Below are 17,351 nucleotides of genomic sequence, written 5' to 3'. Positions count from 1 at the left end.
AGATGCTGAGGAGCCAGAGATTACAAAGGGTCTGCAGGATTATAAAGTGTTTGCCAGGAGGGCAGCAGCCCAGTGAGCCACAGTACAACCTGCAGGTCCCAGGTCTGGCATTACACCTGCCCAGCAGGCAGGGTTTGGGCCAGGAGCAGTGTGCTATGAGACTGGGGACTTTTCTGACACCAATACCTAAATATTTTAGAGCTGCGTCTGTCAGGGCTTCTTAAGTGCCTGGCTCTCAGTCTCCCAGGCTGGTGATCCAGGGAAACCCAGGGGCAGGAGACATTGGCTGTGAACAGAAACTGATGCAGGAGCTGGCACCAGAAATATGGGGAAAATACTCTTTGCAAGCCTGTTTGCTGGGGCATTTAAAAGTAGTTACAGGAGCAGAAATGAGTGATGGCTCACTTTGCTGTCTGCTCCCTATGCACTTGGAGAGATTTATTGACTGGTAGCAGAAGATCAGATCCCCCTGTTCCAGATTGTCTGTTCAACTAAGCACTAATTATGGTTAATGGTTGTACTGAAGTGGATAATTTTTTTCTAGCATGACAGCAAAATAATATGATTTAGCAATATCCCTACAGCAAGAAGTCCAGAAACTGTTCTGAGGTTATTTCTGCAAGTTTTGCACAACAGGCAGAGCAACAGCAAGAAGACAATGGGAAAGGGCATTGGCATGGGAGGAAATCAGTTCCATCGATGTGGGGTTTGGGATGGGCTTAGTCAACAGAATTGCTCATGTATCTGGGTACAGGGGAGCTCTTGGGGCAGCAAGCCATGGGGGAACAGCCCCAGTCATGGTTTGCCATGCAGAGATGTTTTTCTCCAGCTTCCTAGGCTGCAAGGGGCTTACAAGTGCATGGAGCAGAGGTCTGCTTGCGGGAGGCGCACAGGGAGAAGTGACAGCCACGAGTTCTCTCCACCCCCAAGCTGCCATCTCCTACTCAGTAGATGCGCAGTGGAGAAAAAGAGGGCAGAGGTATGCAGCTGTGTTGAAGTGGAGGTCCTGAGAACAAGGGGGTTGCGTTGCTCCCATTGCTTTGTACCATGAGGAAATTTGGTGCTTTCCCTTCAAAACCAATCTGATCACTAGGACTATCTGGGAATAGGTCATGGGAAGTATAGACGGGTTGTGGGTGCAAAGGTGAGCAGAATAAATACTGCGAGCATAAAAACATCTTAACAGTAGGGATATTGCTTTTGAATGTGTGATATGCAGGGGTTATAAAATATATGAGTACATGAAACAGCTCAGAGTCACAGAGTATGTGACCAAATACAGTGTGGAGAAAGCAATCTACAGAGCGAATAAAATGTAGGTTCAGGCTAGGGCAGCTCCCTGGGCTGCTGTCCCTGGGGCAGTGGTGATCCAGCATCCCGAAAGGGCAGAGGCAGCTGGAATGCAAGTGGGGATATGAAAACCAGGATGCAAGGTGGGCTTTTGTGTGATAGATCCAGATTCCGAATGGAAAAGGCAGCAGGATTTCATCTGTTGATTCAGTGTTTCTCTCAGATTGCCTGGCACAGAAATCAGACAAACTGGATCGTGTATGTGATGCCAATGCCTGTCTAAGCAGCTGGTCACATTGTGCTTTAGATGTGTGTTAAGTAATTCCAGTATATGACTGGGAGCTATAAATATTCCCACAGTGACTGTAGGATACTGCTTAGTAAAGATTTATCCAAGCCAGTTTTATAGCAGCCTGTGTACAGGAGTCACAGGAGGGAGCTAGAGATGAACTTCAGGCTTTTCTTTAAGATGTAGGAGGGTCAAATTTTTGATTTTTTTTTTTTTTTTTTCTTTCACAATAGGCTTAAAGGCGAAAAATCTCCATTGTAAAGAAAGCTGATACTCCTCTTTTAACAGCTCGGCTCCCAAAGCTGGGGCTTGAGCAGCCTTGCTTGAGGCAGCAGTTTGTCTCTCTCCGGAGCTGTTTTCCATGGTTTGAAGCTCTCTCCTCCCCCTTTTCTCATTCAAAATAATGTGCAAACAAAGCTCTAATTACCTGCCTGGCCGAGATTAAGATCTGTGGGTTAGTTTTTCAGGCAGCTTACTTTCCCTAGCTCCTGCTCCAAGCAGCCCTTGAGGCTGCAGAGTGTTTTCACCAGCTGGGTCAGGATCTCTTGGTGTGGGGAGCACCTGTCTAGCCTTCCCAGCAGTGAGCTGGGCCCTTGGCAATTGGTCTGTCCCCAAGCTGGGGGGAACTGGGATGTGATCCTGCCCACATGCCTCTGCTCTCCTTCCCACCCCATGGGTGGGCTTCTGCAAGCTGGACGCTTCTAGGAGGGTTTGCGTGTCTTCTCCCTTGGCATCCCTCATGACTGTGTCCACAATAAATTTGTGCATAGGGAGGAGAAATCACTAAAAATTCCCCACCTGCAGTTTGGGTGGGTGCTGTGGAATTGGGCTGCTGCACCCAGACACCATCCACTGAGCATGTCCTTGGGGCTGGAACAGCTTTTTGGACAGAAGGGACATTTTTCTTCAGGTGGATTTCTTGTAACTTGTAATTAGCAGTGCTAAAACTATAATGAGCCAGCTTGATTCCCTGCTGCTGGGGAGCAGCGGTGGCCTGCAAAGAGAAAAGGGAGCTTGTGCTGTACCCTGGGAGGGCCAAGCATGAGGACCTGGCTGGATATTTTCCTCCTGCTCTGCCTTGGAGGAAGCAACCTAGCTAGCATTTAAGATGTCCAGCTTGCAAGAGCCCATCTCCTCTGGCTCCTGAGCACCACATCGCCCTGCCAGCCCTCAGAGATAGCAGCATTATGGGGAGGGCTTTCAAACTCTGGGTTTGCACCAACCTGCACCCTGGGTCTTGTGATCTCCACTGGAGGAGATGGGATGTGGAAATACAGCACTGGAGGTGCTGGGCTTGATTAGCCTTCCTTCTGTTGCAGCCTTCATCCCACTGAATGTCCTAGACATCTGGCAAATTTCTCCACTGAAGCAAGAAGGGGATCCTTGCCTTTCTATGAAGCACCTGACCAAATGCAGTGGTTCAATCTGTGGATGGCAACTTGCAGCTCAACTTGTCCATGCCACCGGGGCTGGAAGGCATGAGGTGAGGAGCAGCATGTGCCAGTGGAGGTTTGCTCTGGGGGTAGTTGCTGTCTTCCTGCTCCAGGGTAGTTAAACCAGATGCCTTCTACTGGGTACATCCCTCTCTCTGAGGTCAAAAGGGAAAGCATGGTTAATTCTCAGGAATTATGTGATCGTTAAATCCACAAAACCTGTTCCAGGCAGGTGTGGTCACAAAGAACCCCGGAGCAGTTTTGTGCTAAGACTTGAGCTGCTGGTGTCCTGTTCTCTGAATAAAGGTTGTGTTTGTTCCTTCTCTGGTGGGGGTGTGCAGAAAAACAGCTCAAACCTTGCAATCCCAGTCTGGGACCTCACCAAGACTTGGGGCTCCAAGCAAGACTTGCATGTTTGTGATGGAGGACAGCCCTTTTCCTAGGGAGGTCCCTGCCAAGGTCCTGGCGGGGCAGGGGTAGGGGAAACAGCCAGGAGGAAAGGGTTTTCTTGAGGGAAGAGATCCCATGGGTTGTTCATGTCTCTGTAGTGCCCCTGGCGAGCTGCAGCAATTGCTGTAAGCATGGCAGCAGCCCTCTGCCTGGAAAGAGCTGTGTATCACTGGCGAGAGCAGCGCTTCACCTGGGTTGTGGTCAAGTCATTTGATACACGTGTCCTTTTGGGTCTCTGTTTCTCCCTGCCAGGTTGTGTAAGGCTTGGAGCAGAGTATAAGCCAGGTAAACACTTGCATGCCTTTATGCCAGGTGATTGCTCAAGGAAAGGACGATCCTGTGTGATATCCTGAAAGCAGGTACCTTTGGGCAGTTTATACCACAATGGGCTGGCTGTGGCTTCCCGTGAGGTTTCACCTGATGCTCTCAGCAGTTTCTGGGTACTTTAAGGATCTTGCCTGCATCCAAAAAGCACCTCTAGAAAATAGCTCATGGCCAGGAAAAAAAATGAGGGAGGACAGAGAGAGGCTCTGCCTAAGGATGAATCCCAGAGAGGGCATAGAAATGGACTGCAGCACACAAGCTCCAAGGCTGGGTGGTGCTGTAGGGGGAACGGGTTTAGAGGAGAGATGTCTTTCACGTAGATGCAGTGAGATGTGTTACCCTATTGCAACTGCTGCACCCAAAAAAAATTTAATGGAAGTTTTTTTTTTCATGGTGAGTTTTTTGGCTGGTTTGTCCTTTTCTGGGAAGATGATTGTGGTGAGTAATGTCCTCGGAGCTCCCACCTCCATTGAAAGGCTGCAGATCAGAACAGGTCCCTAGGGAACACCAAAACCAATTTTCAGGGCCAACAGGAGGGAAAGCAAAAAGATGCTGTTACATTTTCTCCCCCATTGAAAGGCGTTAGTCTCCCCCCAGGGAGCTCCATCCAACAGCCTTGAACCTAATGGGAGCAGTCCTACAGCCCTTTCCCGGAAGGATTTTACTTGCAAACAAAAACGGGGAAGAAGGGTGTGGAAAAGCAAATGAAAAATGTATCTTTAGCTGCATTCAAGAAAAACAAGAGCCGGTGTGGGAAGCACTCAGGCGCAATTAGTGCAGAGCAAATGTGAGGTCAACGTTCTTGTTTACTGCCTCGCTTTGTGTAGCTCCAGCTGCGGATTTATTGTCCCCCGATCAGCCATGGCTGCTGCAGTGCTGCTGGCTGCTCTGGAGGGCTCTGCCAAGCCTCGCGCGGGGTGTTTCTCATTTCATGCTTCAAAGATGGTTGAACAATGTAGCTGCACATCAAAGGGCTGAGTGGAGCCCAAGGGATGCATGCGGGAGGAGATGATTGGTGGCCCCACAGGAGTTGTGGGCACTCGTGGGGCACAGCCCCCACCACTCCCCAGCTGGGCCAGCGGCACCTCTGGCAAGTTTGGTTTATCCCTGGCTGCCAATGGAGTTGGGAGCCCAGCTGTGGCTCTGTGGTTGCATGGGGTGGTGTGCTCTGGCCAGATCAGAGGAGGCCCCGGGGATGTGGCCTCTGCAAGGCTGAAGGCGGCTCCTGGCCGGCATGGCACCCACCTGGCCCTGGGCCAATTGCTGCAGTCAAGGTACTGCACTGGAGCTTATTCCCCTTTGGCACAGGGAGGGAATCCTCCTCTTGCTGGCTTTTTTGACTGAAATGCTCCTTGAGGAAGCATCTGGCTCTTGCTGCAGGTGTTGTGCTGCATCCAGCACCGGAGAGCCTGGTCCAGATGAAGCAGGAGCGGTGTGGCAGCCTGGAGCCAGGGTCTGGGCCAAGCATCCCTCCAGCTGCTGTCCCAGGGAGCCTTCACATGCAGCAAAGGGGTCAAAATGGGAGGATTTTTCACCCTCTGATTTGCCGCTGCCGCCAGCAGAAGGATTGAGAGCAACTGCACGGGGACCAGCTGTAGTGGCCAGTGACCCCTGCTCACCATCCGCACCAGCCCTTGGTTAATGAATACACGTGTCTCTTGGTGCAGCAGCCCTGATGGCAGCCAGCACAGCACTGCAATTGCACAAGCTGTGCATGGGGCCGGGGTCACAGCATGCACCAAGGCAAACTGTGCCATCGGCCTCTTGTGGCTCCTGCCGTGGCAGTTGTCCTAGCAGGATTCCCGTTGTCACGCTGTGACCCCCTCTGACCGTTGCAGGAAACCACCTCCAGCCTCAGCCATGCCACTGGTGCGAGGCAGCTTTGGACTAGGAGGAGTCAGGTTTTCTGTAGGTGAGATTGCTTTTTTCCCACTGCTCTTGCTTCTTTGGAGGTTAGGAGGCCTTCTGCTCTTGCGTTCTTGTAGCATATGGTGAAAAGTCAAACGGGAGTTTGCAGATGTTGGGCAGAACTATCTCTAGTAATGTTAAAGCTTTTGATTGTTTCTTTCCCCCAGGAATTTTTGAACACCTTAACTTTTTTCCTTTTCTCTGCTTTCCCACACTTGCAGTTCTCCTTCCCTTTGTTTTCCCTTTTTAAATAGGGAAAAATACTCCAAATATTTTTTTTTAATCTTTCAAGGAAAATGATGAGCCAAGAGGTCCAGGATCTTTTTCTCTTTCTGATGCTTGACAGCTGTGTCACTCTGGATAAATGATTGACTCTTCCTGCACCTTTGTTCCCCTCCCTCTGCCTTGGGTTGACCTTTCCTATCCCCATGCCAGGGCCAGGAGCAGGCATGCTCTCTCACTGTGCATTGCTCCTGGGTGTCATTTTCTGACAATCTTTTAATTCATAGAAGTCCTTCTCATCCTCCAGGTTGTTCTGGCAGCAGAGGATCCACACCTCCTCTAGGCTGGGAATTCATAAAGACAGCTTGGTGGTTTGTTTGTATTAAGTCAACTTAACCATGACTCCAAAGCCATTCCCTTGGAAAGCCCAACTAATTCGGCAGATAGTGGAAAAACTAGCTATTTCATTTTTTTTTTCCACTTTGGATGTTCAATCATTTTTCTGGCATCCTCTGCTCTACTTTATTTCAAGTCAATTCATCATGAAATAACAGCCCATCTTAGACAGCTTTAGAGGCTCCAGTAACTTTCAAATGGGCATATCCCCAGCTGAACAGTTGTCCCCCAGGACCTGCCTGGAGGCAGGGTTTTGATGGATGAACTCACACAATGAGACTTATATGAAGAGTGCAGAGATGGATTGAGATTTGCGGACTCCTCTGCACTTGTCAGTGCTTTGTCCTTCCCCACAGATGTCCTCTGAAACACACTTGTCCCGTTTATTAGAAGAGGGGAAGCGGTCAGACACTTTGAACAGGAATTTGCCCGATGCTGGGGTGGCTTGTCCCTGGGGTGACACAGCCAGCTTCCCTCTTTGCAGGGGAATAACTGCAGTGCTGGGGTAGAAGAATGGGGTGACATTGGGCAGCCTGGTCCCACCTGTTGTTCTTTATAACACAGGCATCGCCGTGCCATTTTGGAGAGGTGTGTGTGTGCACAGATATGAGAGATGCTGCTTGTCCCATGGGCCGGAGGTGGCTGCTGCTGCTCAGTGACTCTGGGCTCTATCTTGCAATAACTTCAGTCCAATGCTTTATTCCCTAATTTAGGAGCTCTGTGCCTACAGCTCCTCCTCATGTTACAGCTCTGGGGTTGCTAAAGTCCAAACAGCACAAGTCGCTCATCGAAACAACCCCTCAGCGCTAGCCCTGCCTCCTGCGCAACTCTGCATAAAAGAGCTTTGCACTTTCAGGGGAACTCCTCCTGATCTGCTGCTCTTCTCTGCGAGAGAGCACCGCTGGGTACCGAGGAAAGCTCTTCCACTGTGGCCAAAACTCTCACACACATACCTGGGGCTGCACGAGAAACAGGTGAGCAAAGATCAGCAAGAACCCCCCCAGGTTACTTAAGGAGCTGGGGCAGTTGTGCTCGGGAGGAGGTGCCCTGCTCCCACGGGGCATTGCCAGGGGCTGCAGACCCACCTGGGCAAGTGTGCCCAGCTGGTCTTGGCTCCACCACAGCCATTTCCCCGCAGGCAGGACAGCATGGTGCGGCGTGTGGCGGTGGTGGGCGCAGGCGTCAGTGGGCTGGCAGCCATCAAGTGCTGCCTGGAAGAGGGGCTAGAGCCCACCTGCTTCGAGCGGAGTGAGGACATCGGGGGGCTCTGGCGCTACGAGGTGAGTGGCTTTGGATGCCTGGTTTCAGAGCTGGCTGGGGAAACCTGTGTTCTCAGGGCTGGGAGGCTGCGCTCGGCTGCACCCTGCATGCCTGCACCCACTTGCTCTGCTCTGATGGCTGCATGTGGGAGGGCTTGGCTGGTTCAATGCAGGTCCCCAGATCCCCTCCCTCACACTGGGGACAACCCAGCTGTCCCCTGGCTTGCTGAGCCACCTGCTTCAGCCAAGTCAAGTCCCCTCTGAACTGCCATTCTCTCTCCTTTAGGGACAGAGGGAGCTGCCAGCTTCTCCGCAGCTAAGGGGCTGCACCGAGGACACGCTTCCGCTCCTCTCAAAGCCCATGGAGATAGGGATGGCTCCAAAATGCAGGTCTTCAGGCCACGCAAATGTCACCCCATGGAGCTGTAGGGCTGCCAACAGTCACCCTGCCTTGGGGAGCACTCGCTGCTGCTCAGGATAGCTCTCAGCGTGCTTTTATGTAGTGGCCATGCACCACAGAGCCGAAAAGGAGCCCAAATGAATAATTAGAGGGTTGGACCCAGACCTATCTCATGCTATGTGCCTGCTGGCAGGCTGGAGCTGAGGGCATGGTTTGGGATGCAATTGCAGTTGCAGGAGCAGCTTGGGGTGCCATTAGGGAAAGGAATTGGGGTTGTGCGAGTTAAACTCTGGAGCAGAGGGGAAGGGCAGAAAGCTTGTTCTGAGTGATCTGAAATGTTTGACTCATCTCAAAGCATGGACCACATGTTTTCTGTCTTTCCTGGGGAGGGCTCCAGCTCATTCCTCCAGAAAGTTTGGCAATACTTTTTGATATTAATAATGGAGAATTTCAGAAAAGAATATCACCATTGAGGGGAAAAGTCAAAAACACTTCAGCTCCTTATCTGGCTTGGGGTTTTTTCTTTTATTGGAAGTTGGTAATCTTTTAGCCACCTCAAATATGGATGTTTTCCAGTGTAGAAACCTTACTGTATTTTTCCCAGCTCTGTCCTGGCATCAAAACCATCAGGAAAGGGAAACGCGTTACCTGTTTCATGTTGTTAAGTGCCAAGTATCAGGGCAGACATAGCAGGTGGGGACAAGATGATGTGTGGGGCTGGCCATTCTGGGCAGGACTGGACCAGGCCAGCCCAGGCCCCATTGCATGTGTGATGGTCTTGAGGATTTCAGCAGATCCCCCATGTCCTGCCCTTCTAGATGTCAGGGGGACACTGGCTTGCTGGCATGGGCACTGCTAGCAGTAGGCATAAGCCTCTGTCCGTGTCCCCAGTCAGACCTGCCCCATGGTTGCATAAAGTGTGGGCAGCCGTGCCGCTGAACCAAAGCAAACGCACCCGGCCGGGCTTCTGCCTTTGCTTATGCAATCGCCAAGACTGCGCGCACGAAGGAGCAATGTCCAGGAGCGCCTGTGGGATTCTGGAAGCTTTACAGGCAGACCAGGAGGAAGCTGGGGACTGGGAGGTCCCATGTTAATTGTCTCCTGTGATATTTTGCGTGTGTCTGTGTGCATGGGTGTTACACCTAAACTTCTGAGGCTTTCTGGACATGCAGTGGAGAGGCTCTGGCATGGTCCTTCCATAGCGTTCCCTTCCCCTGAGGTTTCCACTTTCCTGGGCAAATGCACATGTAATCAGCTCCTAAATGCCTTGGGTGATGCAAATCCTCCCCCCAGCCTGTTAGGACACTTCTGTGCTCATAGGGAGTTATTTTGTTATCGCACCTGATGGCTTTTGAGGTTTTTCTCTGGCTCCAGCCTGGAGGTGGAGGACAAGGGGTCATTGTATATGGAGGAGTTGATACAGGGCTCCAGGACAAGCATGGGCCATGTCCTCCCTAATGGGGCACGTCCATGCTCCTCTCCCTCCAGGACCAGGCAGAGGAAGGCAGAGCCAGCATCTACCGCACCGTCTTCACCAACTCCTGCAAAGAGATGATGTGTTACTCTGACTTCCCCTTCCCTGATGACCACCCCAACTACATGCACAACACCAGGCTCCAGCAATACATCTGCAAGTATGCCAAGCACTTTGACCTACTCCGGCACATACGGTTCAAGGTAAAAAGCCTGGAGTGGAGAAGGGTAGTGAGTAGCAGGAGGGATATCACCTCTGTGGCCGGGTCTCCCTGCCACAGGGAAAATCCTGGGACAAAATATTCCAGGGAAAAACTTCCTGGTTTTGTTAAAGCAGGTCTCATCAACTCCCTGCCCTGTACACTCCCCAGAGCTGCCAGCATGAAATCACAGGGGCAAACATTCCCTGGGCTCTCCAGGACCTCTGAATCCCACTGACTCCCTAAACCTCTCGGTCTGCTCTGCGCAGGCACCCATGGATCTCTTTCTCTTGTTTCCCTTAAGACCCTGGTCACCAACGTTAAAAAACGCCCCGACTTTTCTGTGACGGGGCAGTGGGAGGTAGTGACCCAGAGAAATGGAAAGGAAGAGACAGTGGTTTTTGATGCTGTTATGGTTTGCTCTGGGCATCACGTCTATCCAAACCTCCCCCTCGATGACTTCCCAGGTAAGCTGCACCTGTGTAATTCATCCACCAGGACACAGCCAGGCAAATATCTCCCATCACAATGTTTTTCCCTGAAAAAAATGCCTTTTCAGCATTATAACAAGTGTTTTCCTTCAGAGCGCTCTTTTTGGGGATGGCTCTGTTCAGGAAATCAAAACTTCTTTTTAAAGAAAAAAGACCTAGTATCCAAATGGTATGAAAGCAGGGATGTTTTCACTAGAGACAATGCTAATCTTTCCCCAGAAAAGATTATTTCATGGTGTTTCCTTTAATAGAGGATTTTTCATAAAACTATTTTGTAAAACACTTTTTTTGGTGTTTTCCCACAACTTCTAGTACAAATGTCATACGTTCTACCTGACAGCCTTTGCCTCTCTGTGTACAGGCACATTATTGGGCAAAATTTTCTCTCTGGCAAGAAATATTTGGGGCTGCGAGTCTGTTTGAAGGACACGGGCTTGAGGCACCGGCTGGTCAGGAAAACTCCTCTCAGGTCCTTTGCCATCTTCTCTTTTTTTAAATGAATGCTGATTCCCTCTTGCTCAAAACTGCAAGGGTGTAAAGTCACACCAAGGGGATGGAGAGTGATTGTCCAGGCACCTCAGGGTGATGTTGGGGTTGCAGTAGTAACCTTTTTGGGGTACAGAAATGCCATGCAAAGGTATCCTGTGCTTGCACACTACTTCTGTTTAAATATTGAATGAAGCCAGAGGCAGACCTCATTGGACTGTGGGTTGGCAGCATCCCTCTGTGTACAGGAGACATCTGTTATGTGAGAAACACTCAGATGGATGCTTCAGCAGCATCTGCAGGAAGGGAAGATCCCAAAGCCAGCAGAGCCTCTCTTTTTCATTCCTGGGGTGAATTATGATCCTTTCTGTTCTCCTCCCCAGGAATACAGAAGTTTAAAGGCTGCTACTTCCACAGCCGAGAGTACAAGGAGCCAGAGAAATTCAGAGGGAAGAAGGTGCTGGTAGTAGGCTTGGGCAACTCTGGCAGTGACATTGCTGTGGAGCTCAGCACTGTGGCATCACAGGTATGGGGACCTGCCCCAGAGTCATTGGGGAAGGGGGGGATCCTCATCTGCTTGAGCATGTGCTACAGCCCTGGGGGCTCGCAGTCATTGCAAAGGTGACTCACCCCTAACTGGCCATCCCCCCAGGTTTATCTGAGCTCCCGAAGTGGGTCCTGGGTGATGAGCCGTGTTTGGGACAATGGCTACCCCTGGGACATGCTGGTTGTCACTCGTTTCCGGACCTGGCTGGGGAACATCCTCCCCAGCATGCTCAGTGACTGGCTGTATGTGAGAGGCATGAACCGGTTCTTCAAGCACGAGAACTTTGGCCTCATGCCACTGAACAGGTACTCACAGGGCCACCCATCCCCAAGCCCCTCCAGGGGTGCTGGTTCTGGATGGGGCTGGACCGTGCCTATCCTGGGCTGGCAGCAGAAGCCACCTCTGTGACAGCCCCACTTCCTTTGCCCTTGCAGAACTTCCCGCAAGGAGCCGGTGTTCAATGATGACCTTCCGAGCCGCATTGCCTGCGGCGTGGTGGTGATGAAGCCGAACGTGAAGGAGTTCAGAGAAACGTCCGTCTTGTTCCAAGATGGGACTGTGCAGGATGATGTCGATGTGGTAGTCTTTGCCACTGGTTACAGTTACTCCTACCCTTTCATGGAGGATGATTCCATCATCAAAAGCAGGGATGATCAGGTCACCCTCTACAAAGGTATCCTCCCTCCTCATCTGGAGAAGCCAACCATGGCAGTCATTGGGCTGGTCCAGTCCCTCGGACCCATCATCCCAACAGCAGACCTCCAGTGCCGCTGGGCAATCAAGGTGTTTCAGGGTAGGTGGACGGACACATGCTGGGCAAAGGTCTATTTTCTGTCAATGGGAAGTAGCATTTCCAAGCAGCAATGTGCAGGTTCAAACTGAAAATCAAGGCAGTACCTGAGTGCTGAAGAACACAATGGTATTTGGCCAGAAATACCATAATGGCGCCTCCATATGATGGGGTGCCTTGCACTGTGGGAGCAGGTCACCTCTCAGTCTACTGCAGAGGGCAGTGAGGTCCCTGTGGTGGGGCTGCCTGGGGGACAGGGAAGCCACTGTTGTCACATCCTCAACATCCAAGCTTGACCCAAGCCCAGATCTTGACAGTATAGCGAAGAGAGGCACCCAAGAGCTTAGCTGATCCTTGCAAACCCCATCTGCTGCAGGAGGAATCTCCTGGGCATCATCTTCCTTTGTTGATGCTCTTCCTGTTCTTTCCAGGGCAGTGCGTGCTCCCCTCAGTCAGTGAGATGATGGATGACATTGATGAGAAGATGGGGAAGAAGCTCAAGTGGTAAGTGCAGCTCACGGGTCTCCGTGTGCTGACAGAAGAACCCTGCCATCATCTCAGCCCCAGGTGGGCTGGATGCAGGCAATGGGTGAGCTACTGTGGGGACAGTTTGTGAGCAAGGGACAGGCAGGATCCATCCAAGGAGGGTCCTTTGAAAATCCTTCTTCATGTCTCAGACGAATTAACCCACAGGCGGACCCTCTGCAATGAGGAAGCCCCAACCAGCTCACTGGTGTCAGTGGATATGTTTCCACTGGCCACATGGAGACCTGAATCAGGGAAGTTTTGGCGGAAAATTAATGATGGAAATATTTCCTGTCTGAAAAGGCTCATTTGCCATCACTGAGCATTATCAGGCTGAAAAAGCATTTCTCATTCACACACAATCAGGGTGAGGCCTCAGCAGCAATAGAACATTTCCATAGTTATTCTTCAAAGTGACACTTTGTTTCATAAAGTCCATGAAATGCCTTGCTTTCCCCCTCTCTGAGTCTATCTAATCTTATAGTGAAGCAATACAACCAGTGAAAGCTGAACCTGGCCCAAGCAATGTTTTCTTTTGTTTTTAGAAACCGTTGCATTGTAGGAAGTTTCAAAACACAGTTTTCTTGTGAGCCAGATTCCTCCACTAACAGCAGCAATGATGCGTGTCCCCTGGAGCCACGTACCCCAGCCAGCTCTGCTCCCCAGCTTTGGCAGGGGAGAGCAAGGGACAGACTCTGCCTTCCCTGTGCTTAAAAAAAAATTTTTTAAAAAAGGGAAAAACCTAAAGCAACCCCTCTCATCCTCTCCTCTCTTCCCCCGAAGGTATGGGAACAGCACCACGCTGCAGACAGATTATGTCACGTACATGGACGAGCTGGCCTCGGCCATCGGTGTGAAGCCCAATGTGCTGAAGCTCCTGCTGACAGACCCACGGCTGGCCCTGGAGGTCTTCTTTGGCCCCTGCAGCCCCTACCAGTTTCGGCTGAGGGGCCCGGGAAAGTGGAGTGGGGCCAGAAAGGCCATCCTCACCCAGTGGGACCGAACGCTACGGGCCACACAGACACGTATCACTCCTGCTGCACCCACTGCATTCCCCTGCCTGGCTGTGCTGGGGGTGCTCTTCCTCCTGCTCCTCCTCCTCCTTGCCACCCTTTACTGCTAGGGGACCCCGGGGGGATGTTGCAGGGATGGGGAGGGATGCAGGAGTACTGAGCAGTGTGCATGTGTGGGATGCTTTCTCCTGCTGGGCAATGTGTGCTGCTGCCCTGCTCATTACCCCAGAAATAACTCAAGAGATCCCTAAAAAATGGCATCAATAAATCAGGTGCAATCTCCATCCCTTTCAGCTGGGGCTATGAAAGAGTGTAAATACCAGCCCCAGTAAGTAATGTTGGTTATTCTGTCCCTCTAAATGTGTGCAAGTGGTGATGTATTGCCACACATCTTTAAATCTCCTTGTCTACTGTCTCTTTACCCGTGGAAAACTAGAGTCAATGTCTTTGGTTTTTTAAGAAAGGTTGATGTAGAGCATGTGCTCCAGCTGAAATGAGCTTGCCTGAATTGGCCCTTTTGAAAAATAATTTTCATAACAAGTAAAGAAAAACATTCATGTTTTTCTCCAGTGGGGAAAGATGCCCAAATGAAAAAAATTCAGATTAAGATATCAAGGGGAATACTCTGGTATATAAATAAACAGCCCATCACCTCTCAGAACAACATCTGGAAATGTGTGTGCATCTGAAAGCTGAGATGGACTGTGTCTTCCAGCCAAAATGCCTGGCCCAGCCAGGCCTGTGTAACTCAGTGCCATGGCTGCTGCAGCTGTGGCAAGAGCATCCTTGGAGAGATCCCTCTGAGCTGCTCTGATTCCCACAGGACACACCAGCCCTGCAGCAACAGCTTGGATGGGCACCCGCACCTTGGCTTGCCCCTCTCTGTGGCCACCCCAAGGTTTGTCCAGGGATGATGGGGATGTGCCATCTGCCCAGTTACCCAGCCTGGGAGGGGCAAAGCCTCCAAGGTTCACCCTCACCTGAGCAAGTGGGGAGGAGCTGAACTGATCCTGCTGAGCTGCTGAACTCCTGCTGTGGCCAGATCCTGTGGGCTTTTTCTCTGCATCCATCTGCCTGGGGATGGAACCAGCCCTTGGTGTAATTTTGGTGCTCTCCAGGAAGTGCTCTGCCTTCAGGCAGCTGCTGGCATCTCATCTTTTCGCCATACAGCAGTAACTTGTAGCTTTGCAAAATGCTCCATGGTTTTATGAAAGGCACCACATAAATGCAAAATAATATAATTACTGTGAGCTCTAGCCCTGGAAGTGAGACTACAGTATGTCTGTCTTCCCTTTTTCAGTGCCCCTGCCTGAGCGCTCTGCTAACACACTTCCTCCTGCCAGGAGATTAAGGGGTTTGCCTGCTCTTATTTTCTCCAGTCCAAATGATATGTACCTTGGGTGGGAAGAAATTTTTTCTTATGACTGTGGTCCAGGTCAGAAAACCTCAGATGTACTATCTCAGAAATAAACATAAATAAAAATATAGTGGCATCATCTGATCAGTTATTTAAATTCTCTTGCAGCTAACAAGCTGTGTGTGGTGTTATCAGTGTGATTTTTTCTTCCTAGCTGATGACAGCAGCCTTGTTAACCACCTAGGACACAGACCGTGGTGGTGGGGGATGTCACTGCTTGCCTTATGCTGAGCTGCAGGGTGCTGGCAGGACCCAGACCAAACACGATGAGGGTTGGGAGCCCTTCCGTTTGGGAAGCCAAAGTACCAGGTTATGTGAAAGAAGGGGCAGTGGGGAGAAGAGGCAGCTGTTGGAGCTGGAACTGGGAGCTGTGGGATGCACTGGGGAGGTGTAGGGCACCAATGGGGCAAACAGAGAAGATGTCAGGGAATGAAAGAAGAGGATTTGTGGGGCAGGGCAGCCCCACTTCCCCAGGTGCAGTCAATAAATGGACGTGGGCCAGGCTGTCACAGGGGCTCCTTGGGGCTGGCTTACATCTGCAAAATGAGTTGGATGACCTCATCATTATCAGACATGAGGTCACAGCCTGTGTCTGCACTGCTGAGAGCACGACGGCTGCACTGCTCTTCCCCAGGCAGAGTGCAGGGCATTACTGCTGACCAGAGGATCACGGGAAGATACACCCAGCTGCTATTTTTGAATTCCTCTGTTCTGCAGCTGTTCTTATGTGTGCAAACCCACCCCGGGGCCAAACTCCCAAGCCCAACAGCATCCCTCCAAACAAGGACACTGTGGTGTAGTCCTTTGCAGAGCAGAGACGTGTCCTGTGTTTCCTTTCACACCAGCTTCCACCTTCCTCTGCTATTCAAACAATCATTTTACACATGCAAAACCAGTAACCACCCATGATACTTTCACCCATTACCAGATTACTCCAAAAACGCAGAATTTTAGCCAGAATATCATGACATTTCTACTGCTGGGTGCCTTGGGGATGCCAACACTGAGGCCTGCTGAGTGAAGATCAAGAGAACCTGCACAGTGGCCTGCAGACCAAACTCTGTGACCATTATTTTTGCTTTGCTGAAGCAAGTGCTCCACCTAGCAAGGACCAGTTTGCCAGCCCAGCCTGCCTCCCATGGCCCAGAGGTCGCTGAAATGGTGGGAGGCAACAGCACTGGTGCTGGGGAAATGCCTGCCTGCTCCCCATGCACCATGCTGCCAGGGTTGGGCTCTCTGTCCCTGTGTGAGTCAGTAAATGCTTGTTTTCCAGAAATCCCCCACCAATTCAAGGGGAACAAGCCAAGAAGGTCTGAGCTGACCCATTCCTCATAGATGATATTTTAGGGCAAGTGAAGATGGGAAGCACAACTGAGCACCCAGCTCTGCCTGTTTTGCATCAGCATCACACAGCATGTGGGGACCCATGTACTGATGTATTTGCTATGGCTTCCTCTCAGACTACAGTCATCAGGATAAAAAAACCAAATACCAGGACTTCTCAATCACCTGCCAGTGGTTTGTTGTCACTGAAACTAATGGGAAGGAGGAACTGGCCATTTTTGATGCTGTGATGGTTGGTGTCGGTCACCATATACATCCACATGTCCTGCTGGAGTCCATCTGAGGTAAAAGCTGTTCATAGAATGCTGGTAGAGACATATGTCTAGGAGCAGGGTTAACAAGCTGCATATGTACCAGATGGGGAAGTTATTTCCAGACTAATATCAGCTGAGCAGCTGTAAGGTAGAAAGCTGGGGAGGTGGCTGGCCCATCCACAGCCAGCCAGGGCTGCTGGTGCCTGGGACCCAGCCTACACCCCACCAGAGGGGCTGAACCCAAATCCTTCAGCCTGACTTTGGCTGGAAGAAAATGGAAGTTTGCTATGAAGCTGGAAAGAAACCATCCTGCATGGTCTGTGGAAAAGCAGAGGAACAGCCCAAATGCTCAGCCAGCACCGTCCCCTTCCAACACCTTGGTGCTGTGTCCAACGCTGTGGGGCTACAGCCAGGCTACAGCAGCTGTACTTGGCTGTTGACACAAACGCCACGTGGCACGAGATGGATGATTCACCACTATTGGATTATTCCCCCCTTATGCCTCACAAAATGAGACTTGGACCTTTGAAAATATATCATCACAGCCGTTTGTGCTTGTGTTTCTGGTTTCATTGGTAAAGCCCAGAACTGACAGCATTCCTGGAGACCGTGTGGCTGTTACTGGGAGCCAGTGCAGGAGGCAGGCAATGCAGACCCGTGGTCCCCAGATGGGGTACTACACTGCTGGGCTGGTTTTAAACCATGACAGCTGCTCACAGGCTTCTCCAGAAAAGTCCACTTGTCATGAAGGGGAGGCCACAAAAAAAGACCGCTGTAGCTGTTTCCCCACTTTCCCACCAAGCTAAATCCCTGACACAGCCCATTATTGGAGATGCTGGC

General features: G+C 51.0%; 1 protein-coding gene across 1 annotated transcript; it reads left to right on the top strand.

Moving 5' to 3' along the window:
- The first annotated feature begins 7,209 nt into the window (after window positions 1-7,209).
- LOC141946861 (flavin-containing monooxygenase 3-like) lies at window positions 7,210-14,981 on the top strand. The gene is made up of 9 exons (XM_074877251.1): window positions 7,210-7,286; window positions 7,451-7,592; window positions 9,460-9,648; window positions 9,949-10,111; window positions 11,005-11,147; window positions 11,274-11,473; window positions 11,603-11,961; window positions 12,390-12,462; window positions 13,267-14,981. The coding sequence occupies exons 2-9, from the start codon at window positions 7,461-7,463 to the stop codon at window positions 13,604-13,606; spliced, it is 1,599 nt and encodes a 532-aa protein (XP_074733352.1). The 5' UTR covers window positions 7,210-7,286; window positions 7,451-7,460; the 3' UTR covers window positions 13,607-14,981.
- Window positions 14,982-17,351: the final 2,370 nt, after the last annotated feature.

The sequence above is a fragment of the Strix uralensis genome, chromosome 8, assembly GCF_047716275.1.
Source record: "Strix uralensis isolate ZFMK-TIS-50842 chromosome 8, bStrUra1, whole genome shotgun sequence".
Taxonomy (NCBI): domain Eukaryota; kingdom Metazoa; phylum Chordata; class Aves; order Strigiformes; family Strigidae; genus Strix; species Strix uralensis.
Note: the sequence above shows the minus strand (reverse complement) of the source record. Positions and strands in the feature narration are given on the sequence as shown.